Genomic DNA, 24,588 nt, shown 5'->3' with positions numbered 1-24,588 from the left:
CTCATTTGACTGCAGAGCTCTGATCTCTTCTTGAGCAGTTATCCCCAGCTCTAATGCTGTTTCTGCAGTTTTATCTGTTTGCTTTAAGTTATTTTGCAGCTCTAGAAAAGAAGAAGAAATAGGCTGGAGTAATTCTTCCATCCTACTTACGATTTTGTGCTCAAGTTGGCGAAGGGCAGTCGTTATTTGATTTTCCAAGGCTTCTGGAGCTTGTCCGTCGCACTTTTCTTCCAGCTTAACTTGTTCGGCGGCCATTTTGCCTGCCTGGCTGCCTAGGAACTCCAGAAGCTCTGAAGGTCCTCTACGCAGAAAAGGCTTCAAATCCGGCGATCTCAGGTTGCTTTTCCTGTTTCTGCCCCCCCCCCCGATTTTCCCAGAGCTTTTAGGATATTTTTGGCTTAACTAGGATTTAACTGCAGCGATTTTTAAGAAGATTGGTGCAGAGAGTAGCAATTAGACGTCTTCTACATAGCTTGACGCCCCGCTCCTCATTTCTTCTGTATAGTTCGTCAGTGTATTGTTTCCACTTTTTCTTTATTTTGTCCAGTTAATGTATTTCCATGTTGATCTTTCAGCTTTAGATTTCCCTTTGATTTCTTGGATCTTGTAGAACAGATCTCTTGTTCTTCCTTTTAGGTTTTTCTCTTCTCTTTCATGACATTGGTTATTATAATAGTTTTCTTTGTCTCTACGTGCGTGTCACTGAAACACTCCATTTAAACTTTTGATTCTGTTTTTGTCTCCTTTTACTTTTGATTCTCTTCTCTCTTTAGCAATTTTAAGAGTTTTCTCAGTCATCCATCAAGGCTTTTCATTTCTTTTGTGCTATAGGAATAGTGTCGGTGCATTCTTCCTTGATAATATCTCTTGTTTTAACCCATAGTTCTTGCGGTTCTCATTCACTTGAATTTAGTAATGCAAATCTGTTCTTTACCTGGTCTTTAAACTATTCAGGAATGTTGCTGACATTGTATTTTGGCATTATGAATGTTTTGGTATTTTTCTTCAGGTTTATTCTAATTTTTGAAATTAACAATTCATGGTCTGTACCACAGTTCGCTCCTGGTCTTATTCTAGCAGATAGAAAATAGCTTCTCCATCTTCTTACAGTTATGTCATCTATTTCTATATTGGCCATCCAGTGATGTCCATATATACAATGTTCGCTCTCCTGCTTCATTTCATGCTCCTAGCCCAAATCTGCCAACGATATTTGATTCTGCTTTGTTTCCTACTTTTGCATTCCAGTCACCTGTGATTATCAGCACATCTTATTCAGGTGTGAGATCAGTTTCTTCCTGGACACTTGCATAAAAGCTTCCCGTCTCTTCCTCATCATCATCTGTATTTGGGCATTACTTTGAATGATGGTGATGTTGCTAGGCTTCTCCTGAAGTGTGATTGATATGATTCAGTCAGATGTTGCATTCACAGCCCCTGACCACTTGTGCTACATCTTGCTTCACTGTTAAAGCAGCTCAGTTTCTTCTGTTTTTGTCATTTCACAAGTGAAACACTTTGTAATTTTCTGACTGAAAATGTCCTAATCCAGTCGACTTTAGTTTACTCACTCTCAGGATTGAAATGTTTAAATGTTCCATTTCTCGTTTTACGATATCAAGCTTACCTTGATTCATGCTTCTCATCTTCCATGTTCCTATTATCTGTTTCGAACAGCTTTGGACTTTGCTTTTGCATCCATTTATGTCAACAAGTGAACGTCCTTTTGGCTTCAGTCCAGTTACGTCGTTAGGAATAATGCTACTTGGACTTGTCCTCCACTCTTTCCCCCAGAACTGAGCCATGTTGCACCCCACTGTGAGTTTTTTCCAGTGTGTTCAGATTTTTTTCTGCCGTGGTCAGGAGCAGTTGCCAGGCCTCAGAATGGGGTAAGACTCCTCAATCAAAGGACTTGTTTTCCCCCAGGCTGCAGAGTCCAGACAAATGCCTCAGACCCTTCCAGCTATTTTCCTCTTCGGCCATCCGGCAACTGCCCCCTTTATCCCCCTAGTCCTCTCCCTCTAAATCCAGCATGTACATTCCCTTGCTCTTCCTGCCCATTGTCGCAGCAATTCCATGTGAGGGTGCCTGCTCTACAGCCCCCCCTGGCTGCATTGCCAGGGCTGCGTCCCCCGCGAGCCCTGCCTCTCCTGAGGGTTGGGTCTTGGGCCCCAAGAGACCTTTTCATAGTCTGAAAAGAGCCTCAGGCCTTGCTGGGTTAACCCAGTATTCCTCCTTGCCTGGAAGCCCCTAGGCTTACTGCTTCCTCCCCACCATGGCCGTTCAGTGAGTGTGGTGGTGGGGGTTTTAGGGAGGCCCGGGGAGGGTAGGAGGGCTGACATTGGGCACTGGATGTGACTGACCCAAAGTCATCCATCACATTGGATTTTGCAGTGTGGGTGCTGTTGAGCAAGAGCAAGCAGCCAGTCCTACATGAAGACAAAAAAACTGTACCTGCTAACTGATATTGCTACATTTTATTCTTTTTATATTTCTGTCTCTCTTTTGCAGTTACAGAAGGGAAGGAGATGGTGAGGGAGAAGGAATCTTCAAGGGTGGTCGCGGGAAAAGATGGAGATCTGCATGAGGAAGCGAAATCTGGGGATCAAGCCGTACCAAGGCGAGGGTGCAGAAGGAAAAGGAAAGCAAAAGAGAAGCAGAGGAAGAAATTGGCTGGCTTTCAGAGCAGAAAACAACCAGAGGTCTCAGCCCAAGAAGAAATGAAGAAGAGAAAGACAAGGCATAAGGGTGCCATGAAAGAGACAAGGTTCAGCTGCCAATGTGGTGTTAAAACGTATCAGAACGGTACAACACGCTGGAAAACACATGTATGCTTGGAATGTGGAAAGAGCTTCCGTTACAGTAGTGCACTAACAAGAGATGAAAGGATATATACAAGGAAGAAGCCAGATAAGTGTCTGGAGAGTGGAAAGTGCTTCTCTCAAAATGGTAACCTAACTAAACATCAAAGGGTTCACAGAGGGGAGAAGCCCTATCAATGCCTCGAGTGTGGAAAGTACTTCCATAGGAATGGCGACCTAACTAAACATCATCGACTTCACAGAGGGGAGAAGCCATATATGTGCCTGGAGTGTGGAAAGTGCTTCTCTTACAGTACCCACCTAACTCGACATCAAAGGGTTCACGCAGGGGAGAAACCATATAAATGCCTGGAGTGTAAAAAGTACTTCTCTTGCAATGACAGCCTAACTAAACATCAAAGGGTTCACACAGAGGAGAAGCCATATAAATGCCTCGAGTGTGGAAAGTGCTTCTCTCAGAGTGGCCAGCTAACTCAACATCACAGGGTTCACACAGGGGAGAAGCCATATAAATGCCAGGTGTGTGGAAAGTGCTTCTCTTGGAGTACCAGCCTAACTCAACATCAAAGGGCTCACACAAGGGAGAAGCCATATAAATGCCAGGTGTGTGGAAAGTGCTTCTCTCTCAGTACCCACTTAACTCGACATCAAAGGGTCCACACAGGGGAGAAGCCATATAAATGCCAGGTGTGTGGAGAGAGCTTTTCTCAGAATGGCCACCTAACTCAACATCAAAGGGTTCACACAGGGGAGAAGCCATATAAATGCCTGGAGTGTGGAAAGTGCTTCTCTTATAGTAGTGCCCTAACTCAACATCAAAGGGTTCACACAGGGGAGAAGCCATATAAATGCCTGGAGTGTGGAAAGTGCTTCTCTTATAGTAGTGCCCTAACTCAACATCAAAGGGTTCACACAGGGGAGAAGCCGTATAAATGCCTGGAGTGTGGAAAGTGCTTCTCTTATAGTAGTGCCCTAACTAATCATCACAGGAGTCACGGGGGAGAAGCCATTTAAATGCCTGGAGTGTGGAAAGTGCTTCTCTCAAACTAGCCAGCTAACTCAACATCAAAGGGATCACAGAGGGGAGAAGCCCTAATACCTGGAGTGTGGAAAGTGCTTCTCTCAGAAAGGCGACCTAACTCAACACCAAAGGGTTCACACAGAGGAGAAGCCATATAAATGTCCAGAGTGTGAAAAGTGCTTCTCTTGGAGTACCCATCTAACTCGACATCAAAGGGCTCACACAGGGCAGAAACCATATAAATGCTTGGAGTGTGGAAAGTGCTTCCTTCGCAGTACCCACCTAACTCGACATCAAAGAGTTCACACGGGGGAGAAGCCATATAAATGTCTACAGTGTGGAAAGTTCTTCTCTTGGAGTAGCGACCTAACTCAACATCAGAGGGTTCACACAGGGGAGAAGCCATTTAAATGCCTGGTGTGTGGAAAGTGCTTTTCTCAGAGTAGCCCCCTAACTATACATCAAAGGGCTCACACAGGGGAGAAGCCATATAAATGCCAGGTGTGTGGAAAGTGCTTCTCTTGGAAAGGCAAACTAACTGTACATCAAAGAGTTCACACAGGGGAGAAGCCATATCAATGCCAGGTTGTGGAAAGTGCTTCTCTCAGAATGGCCAACTAACTGTACATCAAAGAGTTCACACGGGGGAGAAGCCATATAAATGCCTGGATTGTGGAAAATCCTTCTCTCAGAATGGCTCACTAACTACGCATCAAAGACTTCACACAGGGGAGAAGCCATATAACTGCCAGGCGTGTGGAAAGTGCTTTTCTCAGAAAGGCGACCTAACTCAACATCAAAGGGTACACACAGAGGAGAAGCCATATAAATGCCTGGAGTGTGGAAAGTGCTTCTCTCAGAAAGGTGACCTAACTCAACATCAAAGGGTTCACACAGAGGAGAAGCCATATAAATGTCTAGAGTGTGAAAAGTGCTTCTCTTGGAGTACCCATCTAACTCAACATCAAAGGGCTCACACAGGGCAGAAACTATATAAATGCTTGGAGTGTGGAAAGTGCTTCCTTCGGAGTACCCACCTAACTCGACATCAAAGAGTTCGCACGAGGGAGAAGCCATATAAATGCATGGAGTGTGGAAAATCCTTCTCTCAGAATGGCTCACTAACTACGCATCAAAGGCTTCACACAGGGGAGAAGCCATATAACTGCCAGGTGTGTGGAAAGTGCTTTTCTCAGAAAGGCGACCTAACTCAACATCAAAGGGTTCACACAGGGGAGAAGCCATATAAATGCCTGGAGTGTGGAAAGTGCTTCTCTTGGAGTAGCGCCCTAACTAAACATCACGGTTCACATGGGAGAAGCCATATAAATGTCTAGAGTGTGGAAAGTGCTTCTCTTGGAGTACCCACCTAACTAAACATCACAGGGCTCACACAGGGGAGAAGCCATATAAATGCCTGGAGTGTGGAAAAATGCTGTGTAAGACTGTAGGATTCACCAAAACTACTAAAGTTTGATGAAAGGCTACTGAAGACAAAGTAGGTTTTTAAATAAATTCACAGAATTACAGAATCTTAAGAGTTGGAAGGGGCCATGCAGACCATCTAGTACAACCCCTTGCTCAATGCAGGATTCACTTAGAGCATCCCTGACCAGTGATTGTTCAGCCACTGTTTGAAGACTTCCAGTGAAGGGGAGCTCACCAACTCCCTAGGTAGCCTATTCCACTGTTGAAGAACTCTTACTGTAAAAACATTTTCTTTATATCCAGATGGTTCCTTTCCACCTGAAATTTAAACCCATTATTGCAAGTCCTATCCTCGGCTGACAGTCAAGACAGAATCCATTTTTGCCTGTACTTTTCCACCAGAGGCCTAACTGTTTTTCTCTTGCAGGTATCTTATCTGTAAACTTCTTCCCAAGGACAATTCTCAAGCCTGGCTAATTAGTTTATTCAGTTCAGCTGGAAACTTCTGTCTGGGAGGGGGTGATCTGCTCCTTCCTTGGGATGTCTGTCTGGGAGGGGGTTGCAAGGTGCATGGCAGCCAGAAGTTTCGGAGGAGGCAGCCCAGTGAGAGGTAGTTGGAAGTCACCTGTTTGCAGTCAGCTTTTCCATAAGAACTGGCTATTCAGAAGTTAGTCATTTCCGATTCCTTCTCCTTTTTTTATCCTCTCCATCCTCCTTGCCGAGATGCTGCCAGAAAGAAATTGTATGATGCTCTAAATACCTCATGCCTCAAGTAACATCTGGCTATGTAAGATCTGCTAAGTATTTAGATAGTTAGCTTTCTTGTTTTTGTGCTGCTTTATTGCTACAGATATGCAACTTGTATTTCTAAACCTTTTTCTTATTTTTCTGTCAATAAAGCCTTTTTGGCTTTAAGGGTGTGAGTTAATGGTCCAAACCCATGTCACAGTAGCAATGATCTCTTCCCCAGTCCAAGGAGACACCTGTTAGTTATGTCATCCTTTGCTTGTAGTTTCTAGGCCTGAGAAAGTATTTTAGCTGATAAAGTATTTTAGCTGGGAAAGTTATTTTGATGCAATAGCTTATGGCCTTCTACCTAGCTTTTTCAGAAATGTGCTCATTGTTTGTTAAAGTGAACAGATGTGTTTGTGCTGATTATGCTTATCACAATAGCCAACCAGATACCTAGGAGGAGTCGCATGATTGTGATAAGTGAGTTCAGAGATTGATCAGATAGATGAGCTTTTTCTATAACTATGCATGTTTGTGAATACCAAATCAGTTTTCCTTGGACTGAAGCTCAGCAGTCAGAGATTGTAGCACCCCTGCTTGGTAAGATATAGGGACCCTTTTGGCTTATTTGAATTCTGATTTATTCTAACAAACAACTAGTTTTTGATATGCATTAGAATACTGTTAGGCTCTTTAATAGTCCTTGCCAGTATATGTACACTCTGTGTAAGTTCAATAATTTTAGTTGTCTATTGTATACTGTCTTGTTGAATAAAAAGAACCTTTCCCTGTTTCAATAAGGGATAGAAAGATTAATACAGGTGTCGATTCATTTGCGGTCCTAGAAATAAAATTATATTATCAAGAGTCCATGCCCCTCTGCCGCACACTCTGGTCTCCCCTCCCTCTTCTGCCCAAGCCAACCTTCCACCCAGTTTGCAAATTATACCAAATTATTTTGGGTGGTTAAAACAAAAATGGACTGTGAAGGTCTCCAGAAAGATCTCTGGAGGAATGGGCAAACTGGAGGAATGGGTATTACAATGGCAAACGAGATTCAGTGCGAGCAAGTGTAAAGTGATGCATATTGGGACAAAAAGACCCATCTTCATATGCTCTGATGGGATCTGTGCTGGCAGCTACAGACCAAGAAGGAGATCTTGGGGTGGTAGTGTGTGGCTGCTGTGAAAAAGGTAAATAGAGAATAAAACTGCTGCGATCATACTGCCCTTGTACAAATCTATGGCGAGAGCACACTTGGAACACTGTGTACAGTTCTGGTCACCATACCAAAAAAAGGATATTGCAGAGGTTGAGAAGGTGCTGAAAACAAGAGTAGTGATTAAAACGCTTAGGGCTGTTTAGCTTAGAAAGAAGGCAATTAAGGGGAGACATGATAGAGGTCTAAAAAATTATGCATGGTATGGAGAAAGCTTTTCTCCTTTTCTCATAATACCAGAATGCAGGGTCATGTGCTGAAGCTGGAGGGTGAGAGATTCAAAGTAGATAAAAGGAAGTACTTCATCATAAAAGGTAAAGGTCCCCTGTGCAAGCACCAGGTCATTCCTGATCCATAGGGTGACGTCACATCCATCCTGACGTTTACTAGGCAGACTTTGTTTACGGGGTGGTTTGCCAGTGCCTTCCCCAGTCATCTTCCCTTTACCCCCAGCAAGCTGGGTACTCATTTTACCGACCTTGGAAGGATAGAAGGCTGAGTCAACCTTGAGCCAGCTACCTGAAACCAACTTCTGTAGGGATCGAAATCAGGTCGTAAGCAGAGCTTGGACTGCAGTACTGCAGCTTACCACTCTGCTCCACGGGGCCCCTAATCATACAATGCATAGTTAAATTGTGAAACTCCCTGCCCCAGGATTTGGTACTGGCTGCCAACTTGGAAGGCTTTAAGAGGGGAGCGGATGTGTTCATGGAGGATATGGGTATCCATGGATACTAGTCAAAATGAATACTAGCCATGATGCATACCTATTCTCTCCAGTTTCAGAGGAGCTTGCCTATTCTGTTAGGTGCTGTGGAACACAGGCAGGATAATGCTGCTACAGCCGTCGTCTTTGTGGGCCTCCTAGAGGCAGCTGTTTGGCCACTGTGTGAACTGACTGGTGGACTTGATGGGCCTTGGTCTGATCCAGCATGGATTGTCTTGGATTCTTATGCTCGCTGCAGGAAGCCATCTTGTTGTCCAAGATACCATCCAAGCAGATACCCCACAATAACCCCCCCCTTTTTCTGTGGTGGATCCAGGAGTTTAGGCATTTCATTCAGGGTGCTGCAGAGGTACAGAGAGTTTCTTTTGCTGATAATTTTTGGAATTTGGTGACTGTGTTTAAGCGTATTGGGTTTGATGTTGAAATTTTCCTGCCATTTTAGCCACCATTTTGAGTGTTTCCCACTCCTCCACACCAGTGAAAAAGTCAGTGTGTTAGAAAATGCCGCACCCGGGCACTCTGGCCTATTGGCATTCAGAGAATCCCCTTGTGATCAGCGCTGACAAACCACTGGTTGTATTCCTTGGTTCCAGCTGCGGGAGGGAACTTTGAGGGAATTTGGGAATAATTCTGGGCCCGAGGGAGGTTAGCTTGGATGTCATTTTCAAGGCTGTCTATTCTCAGGATAACTTTCTGTCTCCGTTCTACCTCTGTGATCTTTGTGATTCCCCAGCTTGGACGTTTTGGGCACAATGGCAGAGATCAACAGGGCCATCGGAGTCTGCGGTGTTTCCTGGAGAGAGTGGGAGACGCTGGATTTTCTCGCCATTTTAGACTAGGAGAAGGAGCAGAGGGCTTTGTCCACCTCTCCCCGTAAGATTGATGCTTTTTGCAAAAATTGCTGAGCGAGTGGAGCAGAGGGGACAGAAGCGGACGGCGTTAGAGCACAGGACAAAATCAAAGGCGCTAAGGCAGGACTATAAGAGTGTGGTGGCCTACAATAACGCATCAGGAAATTCACCCCAAACCTGCCCACACTACAGTGAGCTGCACAGGATCTTCCGAATTGATGCTACCGTCAGACCTATATGGGTTTAATGGAGCATGGGCCTCGTGGTTGTAACTGAACCATGCAGACCAACAACCCCCGCGGTGGCCCCAGGTTCTGAGGGGTTGTTCACTCACGACCTGCCAACTATAAACTCAAAGGACCTCCACCCCCATGAATTTGGGCAAATTTTCCTTTGATTCTAATGTTGAGGGCAAAAATCCCCTCTGCCCAGTCCCCTCTACGTTTAGGGGGTTTTCCCCATAGTTAATACATTTGTTTTTTCCCCTATGCACAAAGGACTTCCCCCGACTGCTGATTTTAGGCCTGAGAGTGCTGTTCTTCCTCCCCCCAGTAATTAATGGCAGCTAGGAAGCGGACCCTGATGGAACGAGGCTGCCAATGACCCCTGACCCAAATGTTTCCAAATAAAGGTAAGGAGTCCCTCCACCAATGTTACCTCTTGATTCAGCCCTAGAGAGGGTGGCACAAATGCTGCTTAATATATTGGGATAATAAGGACTTCCGGTGCTGAGCTGGGCTGAGTGCTACGTCTTCCCAGGAGCTCCTGGGAAAGAATCCAAGTTTGCGTGTAATTTGGGGTGTTTTACCACACCCCAACCCAGCCCTTGCAAGTGGGCTGAGAGGCAGGAATTCCCTGCAGCCATATATGCGGTCTGACCTCCTGAATACTCCGAGGGAGCTTACTAAGTCCCCCGGAGTTTCAGACGTTTGGTCCCGTGGGCACGAAGGGATTGAAATCGCCAGCGCGCAACTTCGGCTTTAGACTCTACCCTCCAGCACCCTATAAACATCATAAGGACTATATCAAGATTAAAGCCTCACCTCCGGGCGCCCAAGTGAGTAGATAAGAACCCTTCGTCTTTCACTGGCGTTATCAAATAACAGGGGGTTGAAGAAAACATTCCTGGTAACTGCTTTTCTCCCTTAATTGAACTGGATGATTTTGCTGTATGAGATCCATCAGACAAAGCAGCAAGAGCCTTATCAAATTGATCAACTTTAACTAAAACAACGAGCCTGAATGATTGACGTAAGATCTGCCAATCCGACGCGTTCTTAAAGGAAGGGGAGGGAGAAATCTTTGAGAATTTGCATGGGGCCCTCCAGCCACGTCTACAACTAAGAGGATTCTTTGACCGGAAGACTCTGTGCTTTACCCAACACCCCTCTCCACTCCTCTACAAAATCAACAGGAAGAAGGTCGTAAGACCGGAAATTCGTCTTACTCGTGTTACTTCAAAACCATTCCTGAAGGTAATAACCACAGAGAAGAGACGATAGAAGGTCCACGATGAGGCAATTCCTGAAATACTTCCTGGCTTAGCCGATCTAGAGCGTCTGGAAACTCGTTGGTATTTTCAATTTTAAAAACGTTTTCTTTTTAAGTTTAAATACTTATTTTTTCAACCCGAAAAAGATATTAAGTTGGTCAATGAAGTATTCTCTATCAACTATATGTGATGGACTCCTGCTAGATGACCAGCAAATTTTTAATTAAGTTACATATTCTGGAACCTCCCCCTGATCTGGCTTAATACATAGCCCTGCTCCTATGAAATCAAAGGGAATTTTACAGAATTCAACCATGGAAAAAAAAGTACAGGACATGCTTGCTAAACATTCTGAGGCGACAATTAAACAATTAAAACAGATTTCAACACAGATGGCTCAACTGATTTCAATGATGACGACTCTTGACCAATCATCACAGGTATGCAATCAGAAGTTGGATCTGGTTATAGAAGACATAAAAGTCTTGAAAATTCAAACGATGACCACAAATACAGACATACAAGCAATGGACTCTTCTGCCCCAAAAGTCATGGAAGAATACAAGGATACAAAGAAGAAGACAGAAGTTCAAGAAAGCAACCAGCCGGCGATAAAGAGATCAGACATACAAGAAATGGACTTTTCATTTTAAAAAGTCATGGAACGACGTGTGGATATAAGGAAGAAGAGAGCAGGTCAAGGAATACAGATTGAAGCCACGATGGAGATGAAGCCCAGAAAGAGTTATTTTTGGATACGTACCCTGTCTGAGGAAATGAGAGAGAACAAAGAAATCCTGTTCCCATACCTGACTGTCCTATTTCAGTTACAGAAGGAAGTATTAGACCATGGTTAAAGGATTGATTTAAACATGATTGCTGGATCCAAAGGCTTTGATAGTGTGGACGGGTGGCATGGCTATTAATGATGCAGTGGAATTAAGATTAAGACATCATTTTGGGAATATAAAAATAAGTCCTCCTTATATAGATTATCAATTGATATAAAGGTATATTGGAATGGGTGGACTTTTGATATGGATTTGGGATATGATTTACACTGAAATAAGATTGATTAAACAGGAATCCCCAAAATACCGGAGAGAATGTTGTTTAGTATGATTAAATTTATGTTATAATGGCTGCAATTTGAGGTAGCCAAATAGAAAGGGACAAAGGTTTCAGAATAAAGGGATTAAATCATTTTACTGTTAGAACTGGTGGAGTTGGAGAAACTAGAGGGGAGAATTGAAGGAATCACTGTAACAATGTACAAGATTTGGGAATAATGAAGGTTACTTTTTATTCTGATCCAAAATGTAAAATTATATATAACATGAAACTTTAGAATGAAATTAATGCTAGGATCAGTATATGTTAACGAAGGATAATAACACTTTATTAAGAGGTAGATGGAGGTGATGGGGAAGTCGCTTTATTTTTCTTTATGTTTAATGGTAATTAAGACAACATTCAATATAATTGTGATTGTGATATTATTTTTACACTGTTGTCAAAATTATGGAGAATTTATAGTTTTAAAAAACCAATAAAATTTATTAAAAAATATATATATATATTGGGATAATAACAAAAGCTTCCCTTCTACAGGCTTGTTTCACAGCGGTTGGTTAGACACACATTCATAATATGGTCTCCAGCTCCCTCGAAATTCCTCCATCAGTGTTTTATTGACAGTGTCTGTCAGTCCGGCCATCACTGCATAGTCAGCTAGTTTCTCCCACCAATTGTCTGTTAACGGCATTACTTCTGATTTCCAGTGAAATGCAATTATCACTCTTGCCACTGTGGTCGTATATCTAAACAAATCTTGTTTATTTTTTTCACCTGCCACTGGGATAATACCTAAAAGCCATTGTCTTTGGGTCTAATGGAAATTTAACTTTCAGTATTTTTTAAATTTCCTGATGTACTTTGACCCAGAATTTATTTTTACTTTGCCACATGACCACCAACAAAGGTTAATGGGGACATATTGAAGGACCCCAGCCAGATAGGGCCAATGGGGACGGATGGGCTCCCTCCCCTTCTGTGAATGGGGGTCACTCTGATTGGCATTGCCTTTGGGGGTCAAAGCAGCGTCCACTTCTGCTTCCAACGTATGCGTATGCACACACCGTTCGTTCCACTAGGGTGGGAAAACAACTTTTTACCTTCCCTTGAACAGTGCGCCTTTCAAAATTACTTCCATTTCAGAAACGGATGTCCATGGTGACCGCCACAATGGAGAACCACCCGCTGCTCCATCATGAACTCTCACCAGAAAAATGTGAGGGGATTCACCAGCTGGGCAAGCGGTTATCCCGCTATGCTCTCCTGAAATTGATGTTGCCTTGTTAGGAGGTATACGCCTGGTTTATTTAAAGCAGTCCATGGCATTGGGGTTCTCTGGTGTTTGCCACAACGTCCCCCTCCAAATTCTGCAGACATTAATTATTCTTTTTGGACTATGCTGCATTGCCAGACTTGCGGTACTGATAATGCAACTGTTAAAAAGACCATGGCAAGAAGCAATGTGATCTGTCTGTGTTTGAACCCAAACGTCCACTTTTCCATGAGGTTTCAAGAGGCTGCGTTTGGTCACAGAATCCAGGCCACACTGCTTGTTGATCAGTTTTTCTGGCCACATGGGAAGCGCGTGGGACAGTCATACATTCTCTGCCTTGAAAGCTGTATTTTTGCCATGACAATTTGTTGCTTGTTTACATTATTTTGCATTTTAAGGTGAGAAGGATGATGAGGAGTTGGAACGCCTGGCAGAACATCAGTCACCAGCAAGATGGCCAGCAAACTTTGGGAACAGGAGGAGGCGTGTGGTGCTTCTTGCTGATGTAGCCAATCAGATGCTACGCCAGTGTGAGTGGGAGGAGGAGAATGCCTCTCAGCACCATCAGGAGATGCTGTTGGCCCCTCAGGAGGAGTCCCGTGATCAAAAGGCTTTTCTCCTTCTCTCCAAAGTGTTGGAAAAATTGCGGTACTCTGGGTACCTACCTACATTGTTGGTGGTCATGCAAACACATTAATTCTTTTTGGGACGATATTCTAAGAGAAATCCTCTTACTCACAGGTTATTCCATATCAAAACAACCAGAACTCATACTATTAAATCAAGGATATGATCCCAAAATTCCCAAGATTAGAATCCAGCTCATACAAATTCTTATTTCTATAGCAAAAATAATAATAGCATCACAATGGAGAAACAAAAATCCTCTCACAGTTTCTATGTGGTTGAATTGTATTAAAGACTTCCTGATTATGGAAAAAAATATCAGAAAAGGTACAGCAAATGGAAAACCCCAACCACGAGTCACTTTTCTTAGAAACATGGTTTCCAATCCTAGAAAAATTTGATATGTTGGCTTTTTCCGATTTTAAATACCTGTTTTAACTACTCAATATGCTCCAATGGGTAAATGTTTAACCAACCATTCTTAAAGTCATTACCTCTTGATCCAATTCCTCATAATGTGTGATGTTAAATAGTTACAAATTGTTTTGTATGTGCGAGATAAAACAAACAAACAAACCCTACAAATTTAAAAAAAAAAGCCCTGCTGGATCAGACCGAGGCCCATCAAGTCCAGCAGTCTGTTCACACAGTGGCCAACCAGGTGCCTCTAGGAAGCCCCCAAACAAGACAACTGCAGCAGCACCTGTTAAGTCTGTGTGGGGAGGACACACGAGGTCGAGACTGAGTTCCAACAACAACACTTTTATTGTGAACAGAACAGAACTGAAGAATACAGTGAACAGGCCCTGCTTATATGCCCCCCTGGCCGCCTGCGGCCACTCCCCCCCGATCCGTGATAGGGGGGGACAACCTGCCTGAGGCCAATGGCACCTGCTGGCTTAGGGCCAATGGCATGTGCCGGTTTGGGCCAATGGTGCAAGCAGGGTTAGGATCCTTTGTCCTGGACTCAAGCTCCTAAGGTTTCCCCCCTGCTTACCATCTAACTACCTACATACATAACAGCACCATCCTGCCTGTGTTCCACAGCACCTAATATAACAGGCCTGCTCCTCTGATCCTGGAGAAAATAGTTATGCATCAAGGATGATGACTGGGGAAGGCACTGGCAAACCACCCCGTAAACAAAGTCTGCCTAGAAAACATCGGGATGTGATGTCACCCCATGGGTCAGGAACGACCCGGTGCTTGCACAGGGGACCTTTACCTTTTTATCATGACTAGTATCCATTTTGACTAGTAGCCATGGACAGCCCTCTTCTCCATGAACATGTCCACTCCCCTGTTAAAGCCTTCAAGGCTGGCAGCCATCACCACATCTTGGGGCAGGGAGTTCCGCAACTGAACTATGCCATAAAGTCAATGGGTGAGGCCAGTTTTAGGAGAGAGCCGGTAGGGGATGCCCCACCACAACCCCAGAATTCCCTGCAATCTAAGGGAAATGTTCTTGGCCCTGGCAAGCTCATCTGCCTGGGAAAGAAGAGGGCACGCATGGACCTATAGGTTGCTGCTTTCCACCCTCAGCAGCACCCTCACCATTTTACTGTGCATTGTACCATGGCCAATGTCAGTGCAGGGTGCAGGAAAGTAACCCTAGAGATTTTGGGAAAAAATTGGGGTTTTGATTTGGGGGGGGGGTTGTTGTCAAGGAGTTCCAGCCCTCAATGCCTAGCACCGAGGAGTGGGAGGCTCCTATCTGGGTCAGAATGCAGACAACCTTGCCACTTTCAGGGCACCTTGCCAGCCTCCGCCAGGCAAAGGGGCCCAAATAGGCAAATAGACAAAAGTTGCTCACCCAAGACGCTTCACTCAGAGAGTGAGTGAGATTCCACTCTCTTAAAATTTGTCTGGTAGCCCCTCCCCAGGAATACCCCTCTTCACAATGTCACCTGGCTCAGTAGAATTGCTTTTGTGTTGCTGGGATGCATGGGAAGATCCCTTGTGGAACTAATGGTTTTGGAAAAGTACATCCGATGTGCAATATGGGGTGTTAATGTGGGCCCACCTACCAGGGAACCACTTCATTTTTGAGCACTGTAATGCTCCATGTGCAGTAAGGTTTATTGTTTTCTGTGTCAATTACTGAGATAATTACTCCATTGCCGTCTGACATCTACAGGTTCTGCCGGATGGCATTGACTGTTTGCAAAGTTGGGAGCTGCAAGTTACTTTATGGTATTTTAATACATACTTTATTTCAATTATATGAAATCTTTCTGGCCCTCTCTTTGAAAAACTTCCAGTCCCTTTAACATGCGTCAATGCCTGGAAAAGTGTAGTTCGCAGCTGGGGAACAAAGTGCCGTAACAATCCCTGACGATTTGGGCAGAAAAGGTTTCCTTCCCCCGCAGCCTTCTTTCCCTTTTCAGCATCTCTCCAGCTGGCCTCTCCTGTAGGAACAGGGTTGCCAGGTCCCTCTTTGTCATCAGCAGGAGGTTTTTCGGGGTGGAGCCTGAGGAGGGCGAAGTTTGGGTAGGGGAGGGAGGATCCGTGCTTTGGATCTAGGTTTTTGTGCCATTGCAGGCCTGTGAAGCAGTGGATGCCTGACATTTGTGGTGCAGCCCATAGACTAAGCTGATGGTGGTTCTATTTTGTTTCAGTGTAAAAATCATATGAATTCATGAGGATCCGTTTAAAATCTTGATGTCACTTTTACCCAGCTCCCTCTTCCCTGAAGGTCTCATCCTTACACGAAGAGGAGAGAAATATGGAGTCTTTCTTGCCCTTTCTTGGGAAAACTTCCAGTCCCTTTAACATGCGTCAGTGCCTGGACAAGTGTAGTTCGCAGATGGAGGAGAGAGTGCCTGCCATAACAAGCCCTGAAGATTTGGGCAGAAAAGTTTCCTTCCCCCGTGGTCTTCTTTCCCCTTTTCAGCATCTCTCCAGCTGGTCTCTCTTGCAGGGGGGCCGCGCATAGGAAGCTGCCCCACCCAGCCCCAGAGGAAGGAGGCAACCTCTCTCCCATGGTCCCAAATATTTTGGTTTTATGGTTGCCAGTGGCGGACCTACATTTTTGAGGCCCTGAAGCTTGAACTGTTATGGGGGGCCCTTCACAACCAGCAACAATAGGGCAACATCCAACAAGGCCCTGGCCCCAGCCTGGTGGAATGTTCTTCCAAGTAACATCAGGGCCCTATGGGACCTTCAGAAGTTCTGCAGGACCTGTAAAACAGAGCTTTTCCACCAGGCCTACAATTGAGGGCAACCACAGGTTGTCATTGTTATTGGCCTCCCTCTCCTGTCCCTCGGGGCTTCTGTCATGAGGATTTGGCTGCTTGGCCGGGCCTCCAATGGCCTGTAATTATATGAGTACCATCTTGTTAACTGTATTGAATGGTTTTATGAATTTTATTGATTACTTATGAATTTTAGATACATATGATTTTATTATGATTGTTATTACCTGCTGTCAGGTAAGAGAGAGGAATGGGGATCTTCAGTAGCTGCCACCACTCTGGTGTGAGCCTAACTCAAGAAGGCCCAGAGCACCCTCCCTGCCTCTGGCTGCTTCTTCTCCCAACAGGGTGTACTTTCTAGGTGACCAAATGAGGCGTGAGGACCCAGACAGAGTAACAAAAAGGTCTAATAATAATGATAACTCAAGCCACAATAGGACGACAAAACCAGTAAAGGCAGGCAATCAAACAAAAACCCTAACGCATCTATCTACTGCCCCAGCGGTCTCCTGGCACTAGGCCTCAGGCTAACTCACCTGTCCCTAGCTGTCTCCTGGCACTAGGCCTCAAACTAACTCACCCCTTCCTGGATGAGGGATCCTTCTGTCTGCAGCAGCCTCTCCCCAGCCCTGCTTCATAGGAGTGCACACCCCCTCCCTTTTCAGACAAGGCATTATTTCCTTCTCCCCAGTCACCACTCCTTACCCGACTGGAACCTAGCCTTCAAATCCTCTTCCACCAGTCACAAGGCCCAGAGGGTACCTGGGAGATGTAGGCATGGCACCTACTTTAATATAGGCCTCCCTAGGTCCTGTATGAGGAGCCCTGTGGCACAGAGTGGTAAGCTGCAGTACTGCAGTCCAAGCTCTGCTCACGACCTGAGTTTGATCCCGACGGAAGTTGGTTTCAGGTAGCCGGCTCAAGGTTGACTCAGCCTTCCATCCTTCCGAGGTCGGTAAAATGAGTACCCAGCTTGCTGGCGGTAAAGGGAAGATGACTGGGGAAGGCACTGGCAAACCAACCCATAAACAAAGTCTGCCTAGTAAACGTCAGGATGTGACGTCACCCTATGGGTCAGGAATGACCCAGTGCTTGCACAGGGGACCTTTACCTTTACCTAGGGCCTGTAGGCCGCATTTAGGCCTAGGATCATGAAACCTGCCTTGAGAACAACTTTGACTGGGAATGAGGGCAGGCTATAAATTTAACAAATAAATAAATAATAATAGGGAAATAGAAGGTCATTGTTGTGCCTAGAAAACGTTGACCCAGGTATGTCTGATCAAGAATAACGCACTGGAGATCAGGAAATTACTTTACAGCTATGCAATTTAATGGTATACCAGTTAAGACCCTCTGGCTGGCTGGACCCTCCAAGAAAGCAACAAAGATCTGGCTTTGATGCTGGGAAAGTTTTCTTCAGCCCTCCTGGCACTGGCTGCTTTCGAGGCTTCTTCCAATTGGGCATAAGTCCACATCTGGGTTGGCAACCTCCCGTCCCTTGTTCCTTGCACTGATTTTCTCCCAAGGCATGGCTGGTGTTAAATTCTGGAACTGACTTATTAATTAATACTGCTACCATTGAGGGATGGACTGTTGATCATGGCTTATTGATAGTAAAGTGAGTCACACGCACAAAAGGAAGAGACAGAGTCGTCTGTCTTAGTAACAAAAACAATCTTTACTAGATTAACTCAAAGGGTAGGGTTTCACTGGAAATAAAAAAAATAACCCTTTCTACATTCTAAGTTTCCTAATCTTGCCAGAAGCCTCTGGCAGGTACTAGCTTACACACGAGTAGGCATTCTCAAAGCATAAGGTTGCCTCTCCATCCTTTTAGGCTGGTATCCAAAAGGTAACTGATTACTGCTTTTAAATCCTTTTTGTTTGGAAGTAAAAGCAGTATAACATGCAGATTGCTTGTGTACGTGACTAGCAAACACGTTTGCAATGGCTACTCTGCTGACCACTTGGCTGATTAACACATTACATCATTTCTTTGAACTGGTCAGCATCCTTACATTTAACATTAACCCTTAATTGTCTGACATGTTACAAAGCTCACTACTCAAAACCCAACAATCCCCTTTTCGAGGTTCTGTTACATTCAGACATGTAAACATAATCCATCAAGTAAGTATTCAAACTGTTGTCTAGGCAGTGGCTTCGTCAAAATGTCAGCCACCATCTCTTTACTTTCACAGTACTTCACTTTTACAAGACCTCTTTCTTGTCTGTCCTTCACTGTCCATCCTAAGTCGAAGAAGTTTTCTTCCTTTCTTAGAGTTCTCGCCTCTCAGTAGCGCTGCACATTCTTGATTGTCCTCAAACATTGTAGCAGGTGTTAGTCCATCTATTCCAAAGTCGCGTAGCAGTTCAATTATCTCTTCTAGTTCTATACATGCGTCCTTGGCTGCTATGCATTCAGCTTCTGTTGAAGATGTTGCTACAATTTGCTGTTTCTGACTGGTCCAGGAGATCAGGTTTTCTCCAAAGTAGGACAGATATCCGCTTGTAGATTTGCTGTCTGTTCTGTCACCACCTAAACTAGCATCCATGTATCCTACCAGTCTCAGTTCAGCATTTGGAGTTATCTTCAACTTCAAATCAATAGTTTTCTTTAAGTATTGTGTGAGGTGTTTTATTGCATTCCAATCATGTTCTGCAGGTGTGCTGGTCCTTCTACTTAGGAGTCCAACTGCTGCACTTATGTCCGGTCTACTAACGTTGCTCAAGTATAGTTGTTTTCCAATAGCTTCTCGGTATTTGTGATTGTTAGGCAACAGTTCACCTCCGTCTAGATCCATATATGAAGGGTCAAGTGGAGTGTTCTTGGTCTTGCACTCCTTCATGTTCATGAATTGTAGAAATTCCAGTATTTTGTTCCTTTGACTGATTGAAAATTCATTGTCTTGGTTTCTTTTAATCTCCATTCCAAGATAATTCTTTACTTGTCCAAGTAGTTTCACTTCTACTGATTCATTCAGTTTGTCTGCAATTTGCTTTGCAGCTGTTTCAGTATCACAACATATGAGAATGTCGTCCACAAAGGTCAGTATGTATTCCCATCAATCATCCATTTTCCTCCTGAATAAACATTTTTCTATGTTTCCTTGTTCAAAGCCTTGAGCTTTCAATAATGAGGTGAGTTTGTGGTTCCATGCTCTTGCAGATTGTTTGAGCCCATACAAAGTCTTTTCAAGTTTGCAAACTTGGTTTTTAGTATCACAGTCCTTTAATCCTGGTGAAAGTTCCATGTATATTTCCTCTGATAATTCTCCATTTAGGAAAGCTGTTTTGACATCCAGTTGCAGTACCACTTTATTCCTAGAGGCGGCTATACTCAATAAGGTCCTTATAGCCGTGTGTCCAATCACAGGTGCATAAGTTTCTGTGTTGGCGTATGTTAAGAAGCGCTATACAGCGCAATAGATGAGTAATCACAGCAGACTCAGCACATATAAATAAGTGCTCTTTATGAACAGTGTCAAAGTGCTCTGCTTGGCAACCAATATTCCACAACCCACATCTATACAAATTCTGTACAACATATATACATTTCTGGCCCTGTCCAGCAGCCAATCAACAGTTAGCCACCCAGTGGTCAGATCTCATCCTGTTTAATCCAGTTCAGTCCAGCTTTACTGCTAAGTCATGAGCAGTCATGTGACACCAGCTATCATCTGGCTGTCACTCAGATTACAGCAATCTACCTGCTTGCTATGACCAGTCTTAAATTCCAACAGTCAGTTCCATACTTCTGGGTAAATCCTTTTGCAACTAGTCTTGCTTTGTATTTGTCAACAGTACCATCAGCTTGTTTCTTTATCTTGAAAATCCATCAGCATCCCACTGCTTTCTTGTTTCGTGGGAGTTTGGTTAGTTTCCAAGTATTATTTTTCTGCAGTGAATGTAATTCTTCTTGGATTGCGTTCAGCCATCTTGACTGCTCCCCATCGGGCAACTTCTGCAGTTCGTCCCAACTTGAGGGTTCCACGTGGTGTCCATTCCAGTGAAGAGACTCAGTTTCTCTGCTGGTATTCCTTTTGTAGTCCTTGTAGATCTCCTTAAGGTTTGAGACGGTTGGACTGATTCATCAGCACCGGGATCAACCCCTTTTGATTCTGCAGCCTCTTGACATTCTGCAGGAGCAGGTGGATTGTAATCCCATGCTATAAATGGAATCTCACCTCTGGATCATTAAAGTTATTAATTTGTTTGTCATTAATAACATTTCTTTCATCTATGTATACTGCATTCAACGCTTGCACATTATAAGTCTTTATGTCCATCACTCCGTACCCTTTTTAGAAGGGATGGTACCCTACGAGAATTCCAAGTTCGGTAGTAGGATCCATTTTCCCCCTTTTCTCCATTGGGATGTATGCATATACACGAGATCCAAATGCTTTCAAATGTTTCAGACTAGGCCTCCTGCCATTCCACTTCTCATATGGAGTCATGTTGATAGCACTTGAAATTGTCCTGTTGTAAAGGTAGGCTGCTGTATTTACACGTTCTCCCCAGCAGGGGTAAGGCAAACCTCCCTGTAGCAAAAGACATCTTGCACTCTGCATCAGAGTTCTGTTAAATTGATGTTGCATGCTCTATTCCCTCAGAGTTAAGAATCTCTTTCATTTCACTATTAAGGTACTCAGTCTCATTATCAGTGTACAGCAATTGTATTCCTCATCAGAGCGACATAAGCTTTGAATCTTTCAGCTACTTCAATCTTTGATTTCAACAAGTACACATATGCAAATCTTGAAGTGCTGTCTATGAAATGCAGAACATATTTTGCCCCTCCTGCTGTTGGCTTGAGTGGGCCAATCAAATCAGAATGTATTTCTTCTAAAAATCTCTGCCTTAACACTGCTTGCTTTCTGCACATGTCTAGGCGCTGTTCCTTTTCCCCTGAGAGAAACTTCACAACATTCGTTATCCTTAAAGCATTCTTTAACTGGCACTCCACAACCAATCAGCAATTGTTTCACAGACTTAAAGTTTTTGTGAGCAAGCTTTACATGCCATTGGAATAGGCAGTCTTTATGATCACAATTTGCAGCCTTCTGCTCTGTCAATCCTTCATTAAAAGCCGCTAAGCATTCTGATTCCTCATTATCAACATCATCACTTTCATCCTCATAAAAATCATCTCCATCAGAATTAACACTGCCTTCAGAATTACTATATTTTTCTATCTGATCTGCAACATTTTCCAAGCAAAAATGAGAACCAACTGAAAGCACCTCATATTCTCTGCCTTGAGAGTCAAATAAACAGCATCCGTCCTTCCTTATTGTCACTTCGAAATTAGCATTCACTAGCCTTTTCACAGATAGTAAACATTCCTTAGAGTTTGGCAAATAACACACATTTTGCAATTTCAAATCCATTACATTTCCACAAAGACTTTGAATGGAAACAGAAACTTCTCCCTTCTGAGTGCACACATATCTTTCACCATTCGCCATTATGAGCATTTCATTGCAAGGCTCCATAAAATCAAATGCTTCCATTATTCCGCATGTATGGCAGTCTGCTCCACCATCCAGTAATAACCTTTGTACACGTCTTGAATCATTTCTAGCTGAGAAAACGTTGTTAGATTGACTTTTAATCATCAACACTGTAAGTTGATGTGGTCTTTTAGGTTTGCCTTGGCTTTGGCTCCCTCTTGTGGCTGACTGGCGCTGATGCCTGTCCTCTCTTTGTTTAGAATTGGCGGGCTTTTCAGTTTGGCTTTGCCGAGAGGGGGGAATTCCTCCTCTGGAATCGCTTTGTTTGCATTCAAAAGATTTGTGGCCGAGTCTGCCACAGGTAAAAAATTTAACTGCTCTTTTCTAATTCACACGCAATACAGACATCCCTTGAGATAGTTCACTCTCTCGGTTCCGGTCTGTTTCAAACTGTTTTAAGAGCAGTGATCAGTTTAGTAAGTTAAATCCTCTCTCCCCAAGAGGTTCCGCTTTTCGGCATTAAACTTTGGATGCAGGCTTCCAATAAAAACTGTGAGGAAGTCGGCGTCACTAATTTGCCCTCCTGCAAACGTCAATTCTGATTCCAAATCTTGCATATTCTTTAAATGTTGCAAGAGAGAAATATTTCCTGGCATTCTACTTGAGAATAGATTTGCCTTGAGAATCATTTTCTGGTTATCAGAAATAACTCCAAACTTTTCATTCAGCGCAGCCATCATCTCTTTTGCAGAATTACTTCTTAAAATGATGCTGCTTTCATTTGGGGCAATTGCATTCACCATTAGGCAAAGAGCTTGCGCATCAGCCTTTTTAAAGTTTTTAAAGTCCACACTGTCCTTATCATCGGGTGGATTTTTGTCAAGAACGTGGCTGACCCCAATTGCAGCTAAAGCAAATTCAACTGTCCATTTCCATACTGGAAAGGAAGTTTGGCTGATGTGCGGTACAGCTACGGAGGGGTTCCCCTTTGAACTCACAGATCCTTGGTTGTTGCTCATTTCTGCGGCACGGGGCTCCTCTCCTCAGGATGTGATTTTCTCTGTCATCCTTTGCAGACAGGCTGCTGGGCTCCAGCACAGGAAAAATCCCTCAGGGCGTTTGTAAAAATAAATCCTTAGTCTCCAGTGAAAAATCCCAAAGCAAAAAATGTGCGGTGTGACTTTTATTTCAATACCAAGGACCCAACCGTCTGATGCTACCACTAGTTTCCTAATCTTGCCAGAAGCCTTAATTGTCTGACATGTAACAAAGCTCGCTACTCAAAACCAAACAGCTGGCCCCACTTTCTGCACCCGTTTCTGTCACTCTCTGCAATGTACCTCTGGAGAGCTGCGGCAGTCTTTCTCCCTTCTTTCTGTTCCCCAGTCTGCATCAGGATTTCAAACGTCTGGGCACTGGGGGCTTGGAGACTGGCAGGGGCACTCTGGCCGATGAAAGCTGAGTGGGAGAGATGGAATCTGGAATGGATGGTGCTTGGGGAAGAGGCTGCTCCTGGTTTATGGCAGGAGTAGAAGCCGGGAGAGAGGGAGGTTGTTGCTGAATGGGTTGGTGCGCTCTAGCTGGAGAAGGCACAGATGCACTGTGCTGGGAAACGCTGGGCTGTGGAGTGGAGTTTAACCCAGAAGCGGTGGGGCTGCTGGAGTTGGAGGTGCGCTGGGCTGGGGAACGATGCAGGGTGGCAAAATCTTCGGGGTTTGACACAAAGAAACAGTGTGAAGTCCATTTCCCTTAGGAGGAATGACGAGACCACACTTGGCTGCAAGATGGGGCTGTCCCGGGAGTTCCCAAAACAAAGAAACGTCACATTTTTCACTGTATTTCCCTGTCCTGATCATAAAATGGTCCATGAGGGTGAGAAGAGAGTAATCAAGTGAGCCCTCCAGGGGCTATCTAGTCTCTCCATCAAACTCAAACTGAGGCCAGGCTACCTGGCAAAAGAAAATAAACTGCTTTTTTGATAACCCTTGTGCACTACTCAATTTCTTCCAATTTTTCACAACACATGTCATGGGGCTGCATTGTACCCTTGATGCATGACCCATACTCGGAGCTAGGAGATTTTCTCGATTTGTCAATAATGGCAAGATGCTGCAAACCTGGGGCCCAAAGCACCTACAAAGGTCTGTCTCTTATAACCCCTCCCCCTTCGCCCAGAATCTCTAGCACAGTGGAAACCTTTCTGTCCCTATGCAGGTCGGCTCATCAATCACACAGGAAACACGGGGAAAAGGGATGACCGCAGAGTAAGAGCTCTCTTTGGTTAGACTGTAGAACAGGGAGTTAACAACAATCAGTAGGCAGGCAGGCCATCTCCCTCGCGGAATACTGGAATCTCAACCAAAAACTCAGTCAACACCTAAGTGAAAGTTCATGCAAAGATCACACAGCCTCCTCAAGCACTCAAACAGTACATATATGTGCATGTCCCAGTATTTTCTCTTTTCACAATATACTCACAAAATCAGTTTCCCCCTCTGTCGTGCTGATCTCCAGTTGCTGGGCGCTGGTGTTTGGGAAGCCTTCTCTGAATCTGCCGTCCTTGAGGAGAGCTAAATTCTCCCAGACAAATGGTCCGGTGAGCTCTTGAGAATCAGAAATCCTCCAGGAGGTTTACTCCAGGAAAGCTATGTAGTCGAAAGCCAGGGAAA

The 24,588-nt window shown here is 44.2% G+C and overlaps 1 protein-coding gene across 1 annotated transcript in view; it reads left to right on the top strand.

Moving 5' to 3' along the window:
* Positions 1-23,381, top strand: part of LOC130478872 (zinc finger protein 420-like) — a 41,453-nt gene extending 18,072 nt beyond the window's left edge. The window contains exons 5-11 of the mRNA XM_056851116.1: positions 2,012-2,078; positions 2,512-2,612; positions 2,967-3,813; positions 4,070-4,387; positions 4,471-5,124; positions 13,038-13,287; positions 23,306-23,381. Coding sequence (XP_056707094.1) covers positions 2,012-2,078; positions 2,512-2,612; positions 2,967-3,813; positions 4,070-4,387; positions 4,471-5,124; positions 13,038-13,287; positions 23,306-23,381 — 2,313 coding nt within the window. The remainder of the gene's footprint in view (positions 1-2,011; positions 2,079-2,511; positions 2,613-2,966; positions 3,814-4,069; positions 4,388-4,470; positions 5,125-13,037; positions 13,288-23,305) is intronic.
* Positions 23,382-24,588: the final 1,207 nt, after the last annotated feature.

The sequence above is a fragment of the Euleptes europaea genome, chromosome 6, assembly GCF_029931775.1.
Source record: "Euleptes europaea isolate rEulEur1 chromosome 6, rEulEur1.hap1, whole genome shotgun sequence".
Taxonomy (NCBI): domain Eukaryota; kingdom Metazoa; phylum Chordata; class Lepidosauria; order Squamata; family Sphaerodactylidae; genus Euleptes; species Euleptes europaea.
This window is presented reverse-complemented; position numbering and strand designations above follow the sequence as displayed.